A 14,572-nucleotide genomic window follows, 5' to 3' on the forward strand; every position below is an offset into this window, starting at 1 on the left:
AACCACATGTCTTCTCCAAAACATCCTTTATTCACTTTTATAGTTTTAACATTTTAAGTCCACAAACCTGTACAGACTCCTCTAAAAAGGTAATATGATTTTGAATAGTTAATATAGATGGGTATTGACTGTTATTAAATATTATAAAAATAAATCCATTTCACTAAAGCCTTTTTATTTTCATTATTATTATTATCCTCCAACATTCTCATGCAACATGGGTAAGGCAAAAACCACAGTGGGTACCGCCTGCCAGGTATTACCATCCAGTACAAGCCTCATTCAAGTAAGCTGGAGATTCACACGCATACAGATTGCACAACCAGATCAGTATGATGCTGTCATGCAACCCCCTGTTCATTCTAAATAAGTTTTGGACCAAAAAAATTCCAGATGGATTGTGCAGTGTACGTAAATTATTAACAGGGGTATGGCAACATAAGTAAGGCAAAACAGAATAGCAATAGTCGCTAGCAGCAGAGAGTAGACTGGAAAACTGGAGACTGGTGTGTGTGTCTGTGTGTGTGTGTATATATATATATATATATAGTTTACTCTTTTCCATGCTATAAAAATCATACTAAAAATCAATTTCTGTGTTAAATCATTACTTTTACATAAATTTAAATATTGCTTTATTTTACAGTTAACCCCAAACCACATACTTAATTTTGAGAGGCAATATTACAGTACATTATCAAATTAACATAAGAATTAAAACACTACATAATCAGGAACATTGTTTTATTTGCAACATTAAATTACAGAGTACAGTGAACAAGATTAAAGATCACACCAGGCACCTGGACTGTTTGGATGATTATAACACTAAAAAATAAAAAAAGTCAAAACCACAAGCTACATGAATGTTACAGTTAATGATGTGACCACCCTTTCTAAAACTGTGAATGAATTTTGGGGAGCAAAATATATATACTGGAAATCTAATGAAAAATGTCTGCAGTATCATATATTTTATTCATTAATTTATAATTACCAAATTTAAAGTATATCTAGGTTGTAATTATGGGGAGATTTTAACTTAACCAAAATTTGCATTCTAGTCTCTGAACAAAAGATCAGCAAATACACTGCAAGTCAAGACAGCTCTGTGCTGAATAATCCATTCCAAATTGCAGGCAAGGTGCATGACAACCCAAATTGTATTTACATACATTGCAGCAAGTAAAGTTTTGCCCAACTCAGTTCAACAGGAAGATGCACTTTTCATGGTTTTCCATTTAATTTTCAGGAGCAATAAAGATAAAGCAAATACTGTAATTAACATTTCACTTTTTCTCTTGTTTAAACAGATGCTGTCATCCTGCCAGAGGATTCTGTGTAACAGTAGTGTTCCGTAAATCCGCCACACTGGCAGAATCAATAAAAGATCAACACAGTAGTCAGTTCTATTGCATGTTGAAAAAGAAAAAAAGTGATTGAGTGAAGATTATCAAAGTTGTATGTACACATTACATTTTTACAGAATTCACTGCTGGATTTATTGCAGGTTAATTGCTTGTTGCAATCATGCTAAGTCAGATCTGGTCTACTCTAGTGTTGCTTGTCTGGCCTACTTCTAGCCACTGCTTAGAGATAATGTTTCATCTGTCCTGAAGGCTGTTACCCACTGGCACAGAAAACACCAACACCCCCAACCAAAGCTCGGCCTTATGTTCACATCAACACTTATGGCTACAAGACAGCTCCCATGTTTATTTCAATGTCACAATCAGCTCCTCACAGGTAGCAGGAACGTATGTGTGCAGTTCTCCCCAACACTAAAGCAGGACGGGGGATACCTACTTTTCAACAGACTACCATATGCAGATGACAATCTTTGAGTACTTACCCAGCAACCCCCCTCGCTTGGGACTCGTGTGTGCAAGTCTTAATTGAAATCAACCAATCAAAGTAGGCAGAAACGAACATAAACAGCCAAGAAAACAAGTAACTATTCTCCATGTTTTAAAAATATATTCAGTTAAGTTACCTTTATATGTAACATGATTAATTTTAAAAGTGCTTTCCCCCCCCCCCCACAGGGAGGTGTTAAATTATCAACTTTGTAAGGCAGTGTTTTAATTATGAAGGTAGCATGAATAACAAGTGGAGGCATAATATAAACCAAACAGGTAAAAATGTTTCAAATTAAAAAAGCATTGTAGATAAAAGGTTTTAAGGGCTTCAGTGATTATTAGTGTACATTTCGACATTAATCTATTCGGATGTATCAGTGAGACTGATTAGAAATTAAAGATCTAAATATGGGAGAGTAAGTTGTACTTTTTAAATAATATTTTTAGGACAGTTCATCATTTACAGAGAAGCAGTACCTAAACTACACCTCCCACAATTTCCCTCAGGCTTGGTGACAACTCCAGTGGCTTTACTGCATGTCATGTTTTCAACAGACTTATATAAGAATCATCTGGCAACCAAGACATTAACAAGGTACATGTCTGGGAAAGAGGGATAACTGAACGTGTAGGCATGACTGACAGAACGTGGACAGACCACACAGAAAAAAACATGATGGAAAACAATATTCCTTTGAAACCAAACTAAATACACCATAAATAAAAGTAAAGCACAGACTTTAAATAATGTAACACTTCAGAGAGTAGTAGATGCCATTTTGATCTCATGGTGCAATTAGGATGAGATATCCCTGTAAACTTTTTTTAATGGTCAGGCCAACTATGCTTATTCTGAAATTCAAAATCTTCAATTCATTCTAAGTATTCGTGGAAAATGTCTCCATTTAGTTGTATAGCCAAAGAGGATAAGTGAGATTTTCAATACAGATTTTGGCTCAGAATCTTGCTGTACCATGCGCCTACTGACAGAGGGATATAGGTGCCTCCATCTGACAGGTGAAGTAAATGTCAAGACACAAACAAGTCTCTACACACAGGTTTCTGTAGTTGGGATTTGAAGTCTATTCTACACAAGTTAGGGCTTATCTTTAATCATCGATATTTTGATTCTGAGACCTGCAGGTATAACAACATAACACTTGGGACAGGATGGATCTAGAAGTCTTTTTACTGATGCAGAAGGTGGAGCCCAATTCATTGTGGGCCACCGACTGCCCACAAACTCTTGAACAGGGAAAAGAGAGACAGAACATAAAATGTACTGCTCTGTGAAGCAAATTAAGTGCTTGATAAAACATATTTTAATATATGAAAAATATATTAATTCTTCATACACACTGGCTGACAATATTAGGAATCTGGATATTGATATGCTACAAGAGGAAAGAGTCTAATATTTAAATTCTGTTCCATAACTTAAGCTGCATGCTGCAGATGGAAGGATTTTACTGACAGTGTTGATTTTGAGAAACTAAAAGTGCCTCCCCTTCTCGCAGTTCCTAATAGCTTTCCCACAACAGAAGTGATCCGATGGAACTTTCAGGCAGTGGGATAAAAAAAAAAATTATTTCTGAAAAATCACCACAGCTAATGACATCATCAACTTCCCCCAGTGTAGCTCTACAAACAGAATTTCAGGCATTAGATACAAAACAGTGAGCAGCTATACGATCAGCTGGCCTGAAGAGAAGCCATTCACCAGGCGCTCTGAAAATCCATTAAAATAAACGAAGAAGTTTGTCATAATTGGCAGATTATACCCAAAAAACAACATGAAGTTAAGTGCTAAAAACAAGGTAAACTAGTCAGAAGTAGTAATGTACTTTATTGCCTTGAATGTTTTCAGGGTAACCTCTGTGTTGGACAGCTTAATGAAATGTGATTAAATATGCTAGTTCAATTTTTCTGCCTCGCAGATGCTCTTCTTAAATCCCTATATAAGCGAACAGTTATTTTTTGAAATTCACATCTATGATGCTTTTCCTCTTTAGAGAGATTTTAGGCATCCAAGCCTCAGATTAATGTCTGCAAATAAAAAACTTCAAAAGCAATGTGAATATCAAAGAAACTGAGTACTTTAAAACATGGTGACAAACTTCTGTTGGACTACAACTTCCATCAACCCTAGCCTTCAAGGCTAACAGTGAGGGGTGATGCAAATCTAAGTCTAACAGTATGTTCTCCCTACTCCTCCTTTAAATATAATGCAATAAATGAAGAATGCTCACACTGGTATAACTCCGCACAATAAAGAGATTATAATCAAATACACAACTACTTAAGTGTCCTCTTCAAATTACTATAAATTTAGTGGCAGAGTAAATTAAGTAAACTAAAATACAAATGTAATCATTTCTGGAAACATTTTTTTTAAAAAAAGTCAAAATTACCAGCCCAACGTTTTAAAGCCCATACATATCGTATGTAAGTAATATTCACTTTTCTTCTAGAAATGTGAAATAAAAAAGGAAAACACTTTCAACTCAAGGAGCATAGAGCTTTCACATTTTTAAATTAAAAAACAAAACAAATCAACTCTGAAGAAAAATATAGCTGCTAGAAATTCAATGAAAATTTCCATTATATTGCTCAGCTTTAACAAAAGGGTACTGGGGAAAACTGCTTTTTAAGGATGTACTGTCCATTGTGATGCGGTGAATGCTTCAGAACATGCAATAAAAAATCTAAAATAAACATAAACCTTTTGCAGATATATTAAATCTAAAAAAAGAAGAGTGTGCATGTTTGTGAATAAGCCTGGAAATCCTTAATAAAGTCAGCCTGCCAAAAGCAGTACTAGAGACAAAGATGTGTCTGACCATAATAAAAAATGCATGGTTTCTAACATGATACACTCACAAAACCCAGGATGCTACTAGTATCTCCAAAGCCTCCTCTGTGTAAAAAACAAAACATTCTGAAAACTTCATACAGATGGGGTTTAGTTATCAACATCTGGAAGCTATGCCCAACACTCAACATAACTGTTTTTTAAAAGTATCACAAGTACTTCATTTAACTGATAATCACAGTGGCCAAAGATTGAGCCAAAATACAGTAAAAGCTTTTGAAAGTTAAGCCGAATGCTACCTGCTACAGTTGTGAATCTTTTAAAATTATAGACTATTTAGAAGGCTCACAAGAATGCCTGTCACTACGCCTCTCATTAGATACCTCTCCAATAGCTACCAGCTTCTGTCGTACCGATCCATCATTCTTATTCCAAGCGCAGAATACATAAATTGTATCCTTTACCACTGAAATATAAGAAATGATTTGGTTCTTATCTCACATTTTATAAAGGATCTGCCTCCCCACTGGCCACAGCATGTTAATTCTGGCCCAAAGATAAAATGTAGAATGACAAACAGGGGCAGCAAATAGAATCATGCAAGCTGCTTTTCCTCTGAAACATGATACTCTCCATTTCTTCCTTCAGGTAAACAAACAGCAGCACTTAAATATTTTGGCAATCAAAATTAAATGACAAATCCTTAATCAGTGGCTGACAATTTTCACTGAAACATTTCTTAAGAAAGGGGTGCTCTCAAGTCATGATAACGGCCGAGTATCGCTGGATCCTGGATGAAGACGCAGCTGGGTTCAAGATTTCAGTATATATCTGGACAGTCAAAGAAGTTTCTATCAAAGTATCCTCCAGAATACAACCAGTCAGCAGTCCCAGTATATGGATTAGTGCCCTGATAAAACCATCTGTGAAAAAGGAAAGAAGAAATGCTGTTAGACACAGCAGTAAAGAAGAACAGTACTAATCTTCAAAGGTTTGGAGAAATGAATTCTGATAGTGATATACATTGAAAGGGGAATTAAAGAACGTGGAATCTTGTGCTATAGCCCCATACCACTAATCCAGAATTTTTTTCAGAGACTTCTTAATGGATCTTTTGGGCTTGAAGCAGTCCAGGGATACATGGTTTGGATTATGTGATAAAATGATAAGCTCTATCACTATGTATGACAGCTGTGCTACCACTACTGGCCCTGCACATGAAGTACTTTGATATTATCAAAACACAGGAAGCTGCCTGATATAAAATTAGACTAGTGGTCTCTTTCACTCAGCGCAAACGGGCAGTAACTCCAGAGATCATATGGGTGTATCCCATTTTTACCTATAAATGTTGGAGAATAGACCTGGAATATTTTGCAAAGAAGCATGCGTTCTACCGCTGAGACATTGCACTCCCTTAACTCTAGAGCAGTGGTTCTTAACCTTTGTTACTCGGATGTTTTTGAACTGCAACTCCCAGAAACCCCAGCCAGCACGGTTGGTGGTGAAGGCTTCTGGGAGTTGCAGTCCAAAACTCCTGAGTAACCCAAGATTAAGAACCAGTGCTCTAGAGGACCCACACCCTCCTGTACAACACAGCCCACTATGTCAACAGGGCAACTAGCACTGTCCACAGTAGTTTAATTAAACATTCATTTACTAAATTATTGCTTGTCGTCGTTTAGTCGTGTCCAACTCTTCGTGACCCCATGGACCAGAGCACGCCAGGCCCTCCTATCTTCCACTGCCTCCCAGAGTTCTGTCAAATTCATTCTGGTAGCTTCGATGACATTGTCCAACCATCTCATCCTCTGTTGTCCCCTTCTCCTCTTGCCTTCACCCTTTCCTAACATCAAGGTCTTTTCCAAGGAGTCTTCTCTTCTCATGAAATGGCCAAAGTATTGGAGCCTCAGCTTCAGGATCTGTCCTTCCAGTGAGCACTCAGGGTTGATTTCCTTTAGAATTGATAGGTTAGTTCTCCTTGCAGTCCAGGGGACTCTCAAGAGCCTCCTCCAACACCACAATTCAAAAGCACCAATTCTTCGGCGGTCAGCTTTCTTTATAGTCCAGCTCTCACTTCAATACATCACTACAGGAAAAACTATAGCTTTGACTATGCGGACTTTCGTTGGCAAGGTGATGTCTCTGCTTTTTAGGATGCTGTCAACGTTTGTCATTGCTTTCCTCCCAAGAAGCAAGCGTCTTTTAATTTCATGGCTGCTGTCTCCATCTGCAGTGATCATGGAGCCCAAGAAAGTAAAATCTGTCACTGCCTCCATATCTTCCCCTTCTATTTCCCAGGAGGTGATGGGATCAGTGGCCATGATCTTAGTCTGTTTGATGTTGAGCTTCAGACCGTTTTAACGTACACTAATTTGCTCTCTCCTTCCTACTGTTAATTAAAAGGCACAAATGTCTGTGTGAAAGTATCAAAACATGGCAATTAAAAAACCCAAGTAAGAACAGACGTTGACCTGCTACTTGGCTACTACTCCATTCACCTTGTGAACACAGTCAATCTTATGCCCCACTCCTGTTAGTTACCTTGTCTTCCATTCAGTTTCATCTTTTGCTCGTTCCTTACGGGCAGCTCTCTGCTTCTCTTCTAGTCTTTCTTTTTCTTTGCTAGCCAGATCTAACAGACATTTCAATAGGGATTGATTACTTCACAAAATAAGGAGAATAAGTACAAAAGGAACAGAAGGTAGAGAAACAAAGTCCAGATCATTTTCAGAACAAGCTTAACACATATTCATAATGCACAACTTTTCCCCCCAGATGTTTAGTCAGTTCTAAACACTTCAGAATCAAAAGAATAAAGGCAAACATAGATCTAAAAATAACAGATAGTGAGATTACAATCCTAAATAAATCTCCATCCTTTCAAACTTCCATATTAACTTTGGCCACTGAAAGATAATCAGGCTCAGATTCTAGCAATTTATCCAGGGAAGCAAACTCAATCATTATGGGGAATCTGCCTATACAAACCTTGATGAGGGACATCCCTATGGTCCACTGATAGTTGCCCATTCAAAGCAACTGCACCAAAATGGAAGATGGCAGCATAGCCTCCAAATTACAAAGACAGGTCTAGGAGAGCTAATCAGAGAGAAACAACCACACCAATCCCTAGACAGAGCCAGTTGAAACCAACTGACATTAAGCCAACATATCATTGAAGTGCTTATTTATTCTAATATTTAATACTACAGTGGTTATTTAATATTTAAAATATGAAAAACAGGTATGTTATGGGGAAAATAGCCTATGGGGGAGATATTTCTTCAAAAAGCCATTCTATCCTCCATCCTTCAAAAAACCTCTTTTTCATGTCCTAAGCCTAAGGGATCAGACTCTGTCCTGAGAAGAAATTAAATTAACAAAATGCAGAATAAAATTGCTGAAGATTTCTACCCCGCAGAGACACCTGCATATTTCTACCCACTCACACGTACGTACCTATCTCCCCATTTTCCATGTGTCGGATGTCTGGTCGCAGCCGACAGTCCGTGGGAGCCAACCCTTCTTCCATGCCCTTTTCTAGTTCGTTGAGAGTGACAGCAAAACTAGTGAAATTGTACATCTTAGGTAAAAACAAAAATACGACGACATGGTTAGTTTACGGTAACAATTACTGTGGCATTACCCATTTGTACAAGGCTTAGAGAGTGCAGTTTCCTTGCCTTTTGTGTAAGAGGTATCTCAGGTTGACTGTAAAGATTTTAATAACAGTGTAGATATACACACTGACTAACCAGAGCGTGCTTTTCTATTCCTTAGCAGCCCCACACAGCTGCTTTAAGGAGCAGAATTAATGTAATTAATTAAAGCTGATTGTGTAATCCTTAAAGCAGATTGTGGGGCTGCTAAAAATTAATTAATTAAAGAAGCAATTCATTAATTACTTCTTTAATTAATTACTTACTTAGTTAATTAATTTTTACCCCATGTTACTCCTCAACAGACCCAAAGCAGCTTACAACAGTTGAATTACAAAAAGTGGTGCCAAGGGAAAGGGCATTATATACCCTTTTGTTCTAGAAACTTTTCACGCCATGTCCACCGCCATGCCGTTCTGCTTCATGGAAAGAAATTCAAAGGGAAAGTATCCAGTCAAATCTTAAGCTCACCATAACCAATTTCACTTTGAAATCAATCAATCAATCAATCAATCAATCAATCAATCAATCAATCAATCAATCAATCAATCAATCAATCAATCAATCAATCAATCAATCTATCTATCTATCTATCTATCTATCTATCTATCTATCTATCTATCTATCTATCTCTAAATGAAATATACAGACAAAAAAAGGCAGCATTTCCAGTATCAGAAGTCTTCAGTATTAATAACATTGTGCTTCAGTCTGAACATAAGGAAGTTAACTTGCTTTCACATAGTCATAAAGGTGTATAAAGGGGAGAAATCAATTGTTCAAGTTCACTAGTATATACTGTAGGCAAAGAAACCATCAACATTCATGCATCATTTCTCCGTGCTGAAAACATGACTGAAACAATTTCGCCAAAGCTGATATACTAAATTCAGAAAAATGCATTCCATTTTGAAAAGAGCCTGTTTTTATGAAAGAGCTACGCTGCCTGCAGAAATCACTGAGTCATTTGTTTCAGACCTGTATGAACTGGCTGAACACTGAATTTGCCAATAAATAAAAGAACACCTTTGAGATAGAATTTAAGCACAAGTCTATACAGAAATGACAAGGCAATAAGACACTAGCAAAACACAGACCATGACCTGCAGAGGCAGGACAGGAGCAAAATGAAATGGCTCCTCAGTTTCACAAATTACTTTTCAGCTAGAAGGACATGTCCATCATTCAAGAAACAGACTACAGCAAAAGGAGATGCTCTTTCAGCCTGCAAGCTGAAGATGCGGACTGCCCCAAAACATTACAAGTGTTTGTCCAGCAACAAGAGTTCAATGCAAACGTATTAAAGAATAGGGCATTTGGCGGTTGTAGTATACTGTTGATGCCATTAGTGAGTACTGAATTGGAAGCCCATTTTCCTTGGAGTACTATTGTGGTTATACTGATCAACCTGTGGAATTTCAAAATCTTATCTGAAAGAGGTATGGCAGAAAACAGCAATGAATTTAAGCTACTGAGAAAGGCCAAAAAAGAAAGTACAAAAACAGGATTATAGTTAAGACCAAAACAAACATAACAAAACGAAATAGCAAGTGTTTCCAAAAGTGCATAAACAGTAATGGTGGGTATACCATGTTTCCCCGAAAATAAGACAGGATCTTATATTATTTTTTGCTCCAAAAAAGCATAAGGGCTTATTTTCAGGGGATGTTTTCTTTTTGTCATGTATAACAATCTAGATTTATTCAAATACAGTAATGCCATCTTCTGGTTGCTACACAAGGGTGGAGGGTGGGTTTTTACTTCACTGGGGCTTATTTTGGGGGTAGAGCTTATATTATGAGCATCCTGAAAAATCATACTAGGGCTTATTTACAGGTTAGGTCTTTTTTCAGGCAAACAGGATATAATAGCAAAAACAGAGTCTTTCTGAAAAAAGAAGTGGACCAGATTTTTAGGTGAAAAACTTCAGCTCTGAAAGGGCAGAAAGAGTTTGCTTAATTCCTTCCTGTTCTTTAATGAACTGTAAACACCTAACACTGAATTTTACTTTGGAGATACTCTCTGGGTCTGTTTTTTGAGATTTCAAGAATGGGGGGACCTTCCGTTATAGACACTTCCTGAAGCTCTTGTTTATGATAGTAGCAGTAGCATCTCTTCTCAAAGTGTGGCCTTCAACTCTCTTTTGTTCCTCAGGGTTTGTATTTTGGTGAGTTGGTAAGTATTATGTTTTTGGATTATTATGTATTGTTTATGAAAAAAACTAAAATAAATTTAGGATTTTAATGTGGCATGACATTTATTTTTAGGCCCTAAGGCTCTTAAAGTAGGACTGGTGAAAAGACATTGTGCTCCATGAAATAATAATAAAAAGGGAGGGAGGAAACTAATCATCAGCATTCTTAAGATTTTCTTCCTTGGTTTATGTACAGAAAAGTCGTTCAACTTTAATGCTGACAAAGAAGACATTGAACTAATTACACAAGATTTGCTACACCTCAGTTCAATCATCAATCCAATGAGAGCAAAAGAAACAGAAGAAGACTGAGCCTTGGAAGAGCAGCTATGAAAGAGCCAGAAGAAATCCTTATGAGTCAGGATACATCCCTAGAGACCAAGGCCAATGTTATATAATGGTATTATTCCAAAAAACTACTTGTGGATGTGAAAGCTGGACAATGAAGAAAGCTGACAGGGGGAAAAAATCCAGTTCATTCAAAATGTGGTGTTAAAGGAGATCTTTATAGACACCTGAAAGACAAGTGAATGTATGCTAGATAAAATCAAGGACTATACCTGTGGCTATCATACTTTGAGCACATCACAGAATAGACAATAATGCTAGAGAAGATTTAAGGGAGCAGGAACAGAGGAAGGCTGAATATGAGATGGACTGACTCAATAGAGAAGCTACAGACATGAATTTGCAAGACCTGAGCAGAAAAGTTAATGACAGGACCTTTTCTAGGTCACTAACTCATAGGATTGCCATAAATTGTAAGCAATTTGACTGCTTTCTGCCAGGACTACAGTATCATCTGCATATCTTACATTATTGATGTTTCTTCCCACCTATCAACATCATCTGATAAGAATGAGATTCAAACCTATTATCTAAGGATAATACCTTACCACAAAATCCCACAACTCAGATTGTGCCGATAACTTAAGAGTAGATAGTGAAGAGTTACACTGAAGCTTCCACAACTCCATGTGACCCAGACAACTTGAAGAAATCTTAACATGGGCACCAGTGTATTCTAACAGCTTGAGGAATCTTGAAGCCATCACTAGGAAGTATTTTGCTAAATACAGCCAACAGAACTTAATATGGCTCTCTTACCAGAGACTACACTATCAAGCTACATTGAGAAAAGAAATATGATATTTATACAAAGATATAAAAATCATTTCAAAAGCAGACAGTAGGATGGCCCAATAATGGGAACAACATAAATGACCAGTCTCTGTACTGCAGGAAAAAAAGTCTGTTGTACAATGAATCTTTAATAACCACTGCCTCACATGAAAGATTTGAGAAGAAACTAAGAGACACTCTTAAGTATAGAAATCAACACCACTTGTTGCTATTAAGTATTCTTGATACATACTCTGATACATTCTTTGCCTGTCTGCTACAGCCACAGCATTGTTGTGTAAATGAAGAAGCTTTTCACAATGACACTTCACAAAACCTGATGACTAATAACCAAATTGACAACAGCAGAATTTATATTATTTCTGTAACTTCAGCGATGCTATTACTAACCCTTATTACAATCAGGCAACTGAGGAGACAATGCAGACGGCTAAACAGAATATTCAGATGGATTGATCCACATGTCTTTACAGTCCATCTTTGCTGATAGCTACTAAAAACAGTTCACCTCAGCTAGCAATAGCAAGATACATTTATCACAAGCCACTGCAATTTACAGAGGCATGATTGATCAACAAGACTGTCAGTTGTTTATCATGATGTTTTGAGTTTTGATTATTTTAAATTAAAACAGTAGAGATATGTGGAGAAAATTATAGGGCAAATCTATTAATTGCAGTTTGAAGGTGAGTCTCCTTTTGCTCAGTGATTCCCAGCTCCTTAGGGCAAGAATGGGCCTCTGTGGCTCTCCTAATGGATTGCATGTCCTCCGGCTCTTCATCAATTTAAAATGTTGCAGAGTCAAGAGAAGTTAAACCCTAACCCACACACTTCATTTTAAAACAGCATCACAGTTATTTTCTAATGTCTCTTCATATTTGTGTACAGTGGACCCTTGACTTACAGACGGCTTGACTTACAGACTTTTTGAGTTACAGACTTCTTTGGCCGCAAAATTTAGGTTTGACTTGCAGACTGAGATTTGACTTACAGACCAGAAAAAAACCAAAATGGAACAAAAACGGCCTGTTACGGGATTAATCGGTTTTCAATGCACTGTAGGTCAATGGAGACTTGATCTACAGACTTTTTGACTTGAGAACCACCTTCCAATACGGATTAAGTTCTCAAGTCAAGACCCCACTGTATCTTTTAAATCCTGTTCCATTAATGCAACCCTGTCCCTAACATACCAAGTCCTGAGCAATTTACCTGAGATGAATTTGGTGGTCTGGCACTTATCCTCCACAGTAGCTTACTGCCAGGTACAACTTGCACTGTCTCTTGAATCTCTGGCATATCATCAGCTTCATCATTTTCAGCATCATCATTCTTAAAACAAAGACATTATTGCTTATGATAAATAAGAAGAATGTCAGGTTCAACTTTTCCAACCCCAATCAACACCTATCAGGATTCCATACAGATCAGATTTAGTAGGGTCACTATAATAAGTCACTCTTTGCTGCAGTGTAAACAAATTGTGAATGCAAAAGGTCCATTCTCTCCCTGTTTTCTTCTAGTTTTTGCACTCCAAGCAGATAAGACTTATACCATAAATTCTTAACCAAAATTGCCAGTGAAATCCGAGCAAAGAAACAATCACTGCTAACCAGCATTGCAAGCCAAAATAACATCATGATTTCTTGGCTTGAAGAAAAAAAGGTTACCTACCTGTAAGTCTAGTTCTTTGAGTGGTCATCTGTGAGTTCACGCTAATGGGTTAATCTGCCCTTGTGTGGAGCAGCCTTGGAACTTTCTAGCTTGAGCACATGGTGCCGGGACTTCCCCCATGCTAGCTATAACTCAGCCTCCGGTACAGAGTGCCTCAGTTCCATGGAACCGACCGCTGCTGGCCAGCATGCAATGGCACATGTGACAGACAGTGGGAAGGAAGGGAGGGGAGTGTGAATTCACAGATGACCATTCAAAGAACCAGAGTTACAGGTAGGTAACCTCTTTTTCTTCTTCATGGTCTCTGTGAATGCACACTAATGGGTGACTAGCAAACACACTTACCCGGAGGAGGGACATCACAAAAGTGCAGAAGCCAGGACAGCTCAACCCACTGCAGTGTCAGCCTTGGCCCAGATATCTAGGTGGTAACAGGAGACAAAGGTAGATGGAGTGGCCCTTGTGGCAGCTCGGCAGATGCCTGCAATGCCTACCCCGCAGAGAAAGGCCATTGAGGACGATACAGCTCTTGTAGAGTTCTGACTGGGCCTGGAAGAGGAATCTTAGCTAAATCATAGGCAAAGCAGATGGTCTGGACAATCATCTCGATAGGAAGCTGGTGCTCCTATAGAGGGCCAGCAAAGGTGACAAGGAGTTGTTGTGCTGTATGGAAAGTGGCTGTGCAGTGAATATAATATGAGAGAGCTCGTTTGACATCAAGGGAGTGCAGAACCCTTTCGAATGGTGAGGAAAAGAAAGTAGAAAGGACAATTGGTTGATTCAAGTGGAAAGATCATGAAACCCTGGGGAGAAAGGTAAGGTCTGGATGCAGAGTCACCTTGTCTGGGTGAAACTGCAGGAATGGAGAGTCTGCCCTCAACACAGCTAGTTCTCCAGCCCTCCACGCTGAGGTTACTGCTAAGAGGAATGGGTAGAAACATGTAAAGGAGGCCAGATGACCATTGCATCAGAAATGCTTCCCTTAAGGACCGGTGGCCGACGCCGGCTCGTGAGCAATACCTGGTACATTTCTTTTGGCTTGGGATGCAAAAACATCTACTTCTGGAGTTCCCCATTGGCAGCAGAGGTGGCAAAAGGTTGCATCATCTAGAGCCCATTCGTAGGAGCAGGATTGTAGCCTGCTCAGATGGTCTGCAAAGGAATTCCCTTTGCCTGCTACATGCACAGCCACTGGGTATATGTGCCGGACAAGACAAAGCACCATTCC

The 14,572-nt window shown here is 38.3% G+C and overlaps 1 protein-coding gene across 2 annotated transcripts in view; it reads right to left on the reverse strand.

The window, feature by feature from the left end:
* Positions 1-9: 9 nt before the first annotated feature.
* Positions 10-14,572, reverse strand: part of OSBPL2 (oxysterol binding protein like 2) — a 76,727-nt gene continuing 62,164 nt past the window's right edge. For both annotated transcript variants that reach the window (XM_020808113.3, XM_078392115.1), the window contains 4 exons: positions 12,883-13,002; positions 8,134-8,257; positions 7,216-7,306; positions 10-5,594 (listed from right to left, as the gene is read on the reverse strand). In XM_020808113.3, coding sequence (XP_020663772.1) covers positions 5,492-5,594; positions 7,216-7,306; positions 8,134-8,257; positions 12,883-13,002 — 438 coding nt within the window. In that variant the 3' untranslated portion in view covers positions 10-5,491. The remainder of the gene's footprint in view (positions 5,595-7,215; positions 7,307-8,133; positions 8,258-12,882; positions 13,003-14,572) is intronic.

Source organism: Pogona vitticeps, chromosome 4 (genome assembly GCF_051106095.1).
Source record: "Pogona vitticeps strain Pit_001003342236 chromosome 4, PviZW2.1, whole genome shotgun sequence".
In the NCBI taxonomy this organism is placed as follows: domain Eukaryota; kingdom Metazoa; phylum Chordata; class Lepidosauria; order Squamata; family Agamidae; genus Pogona; species Pogona vitticeps.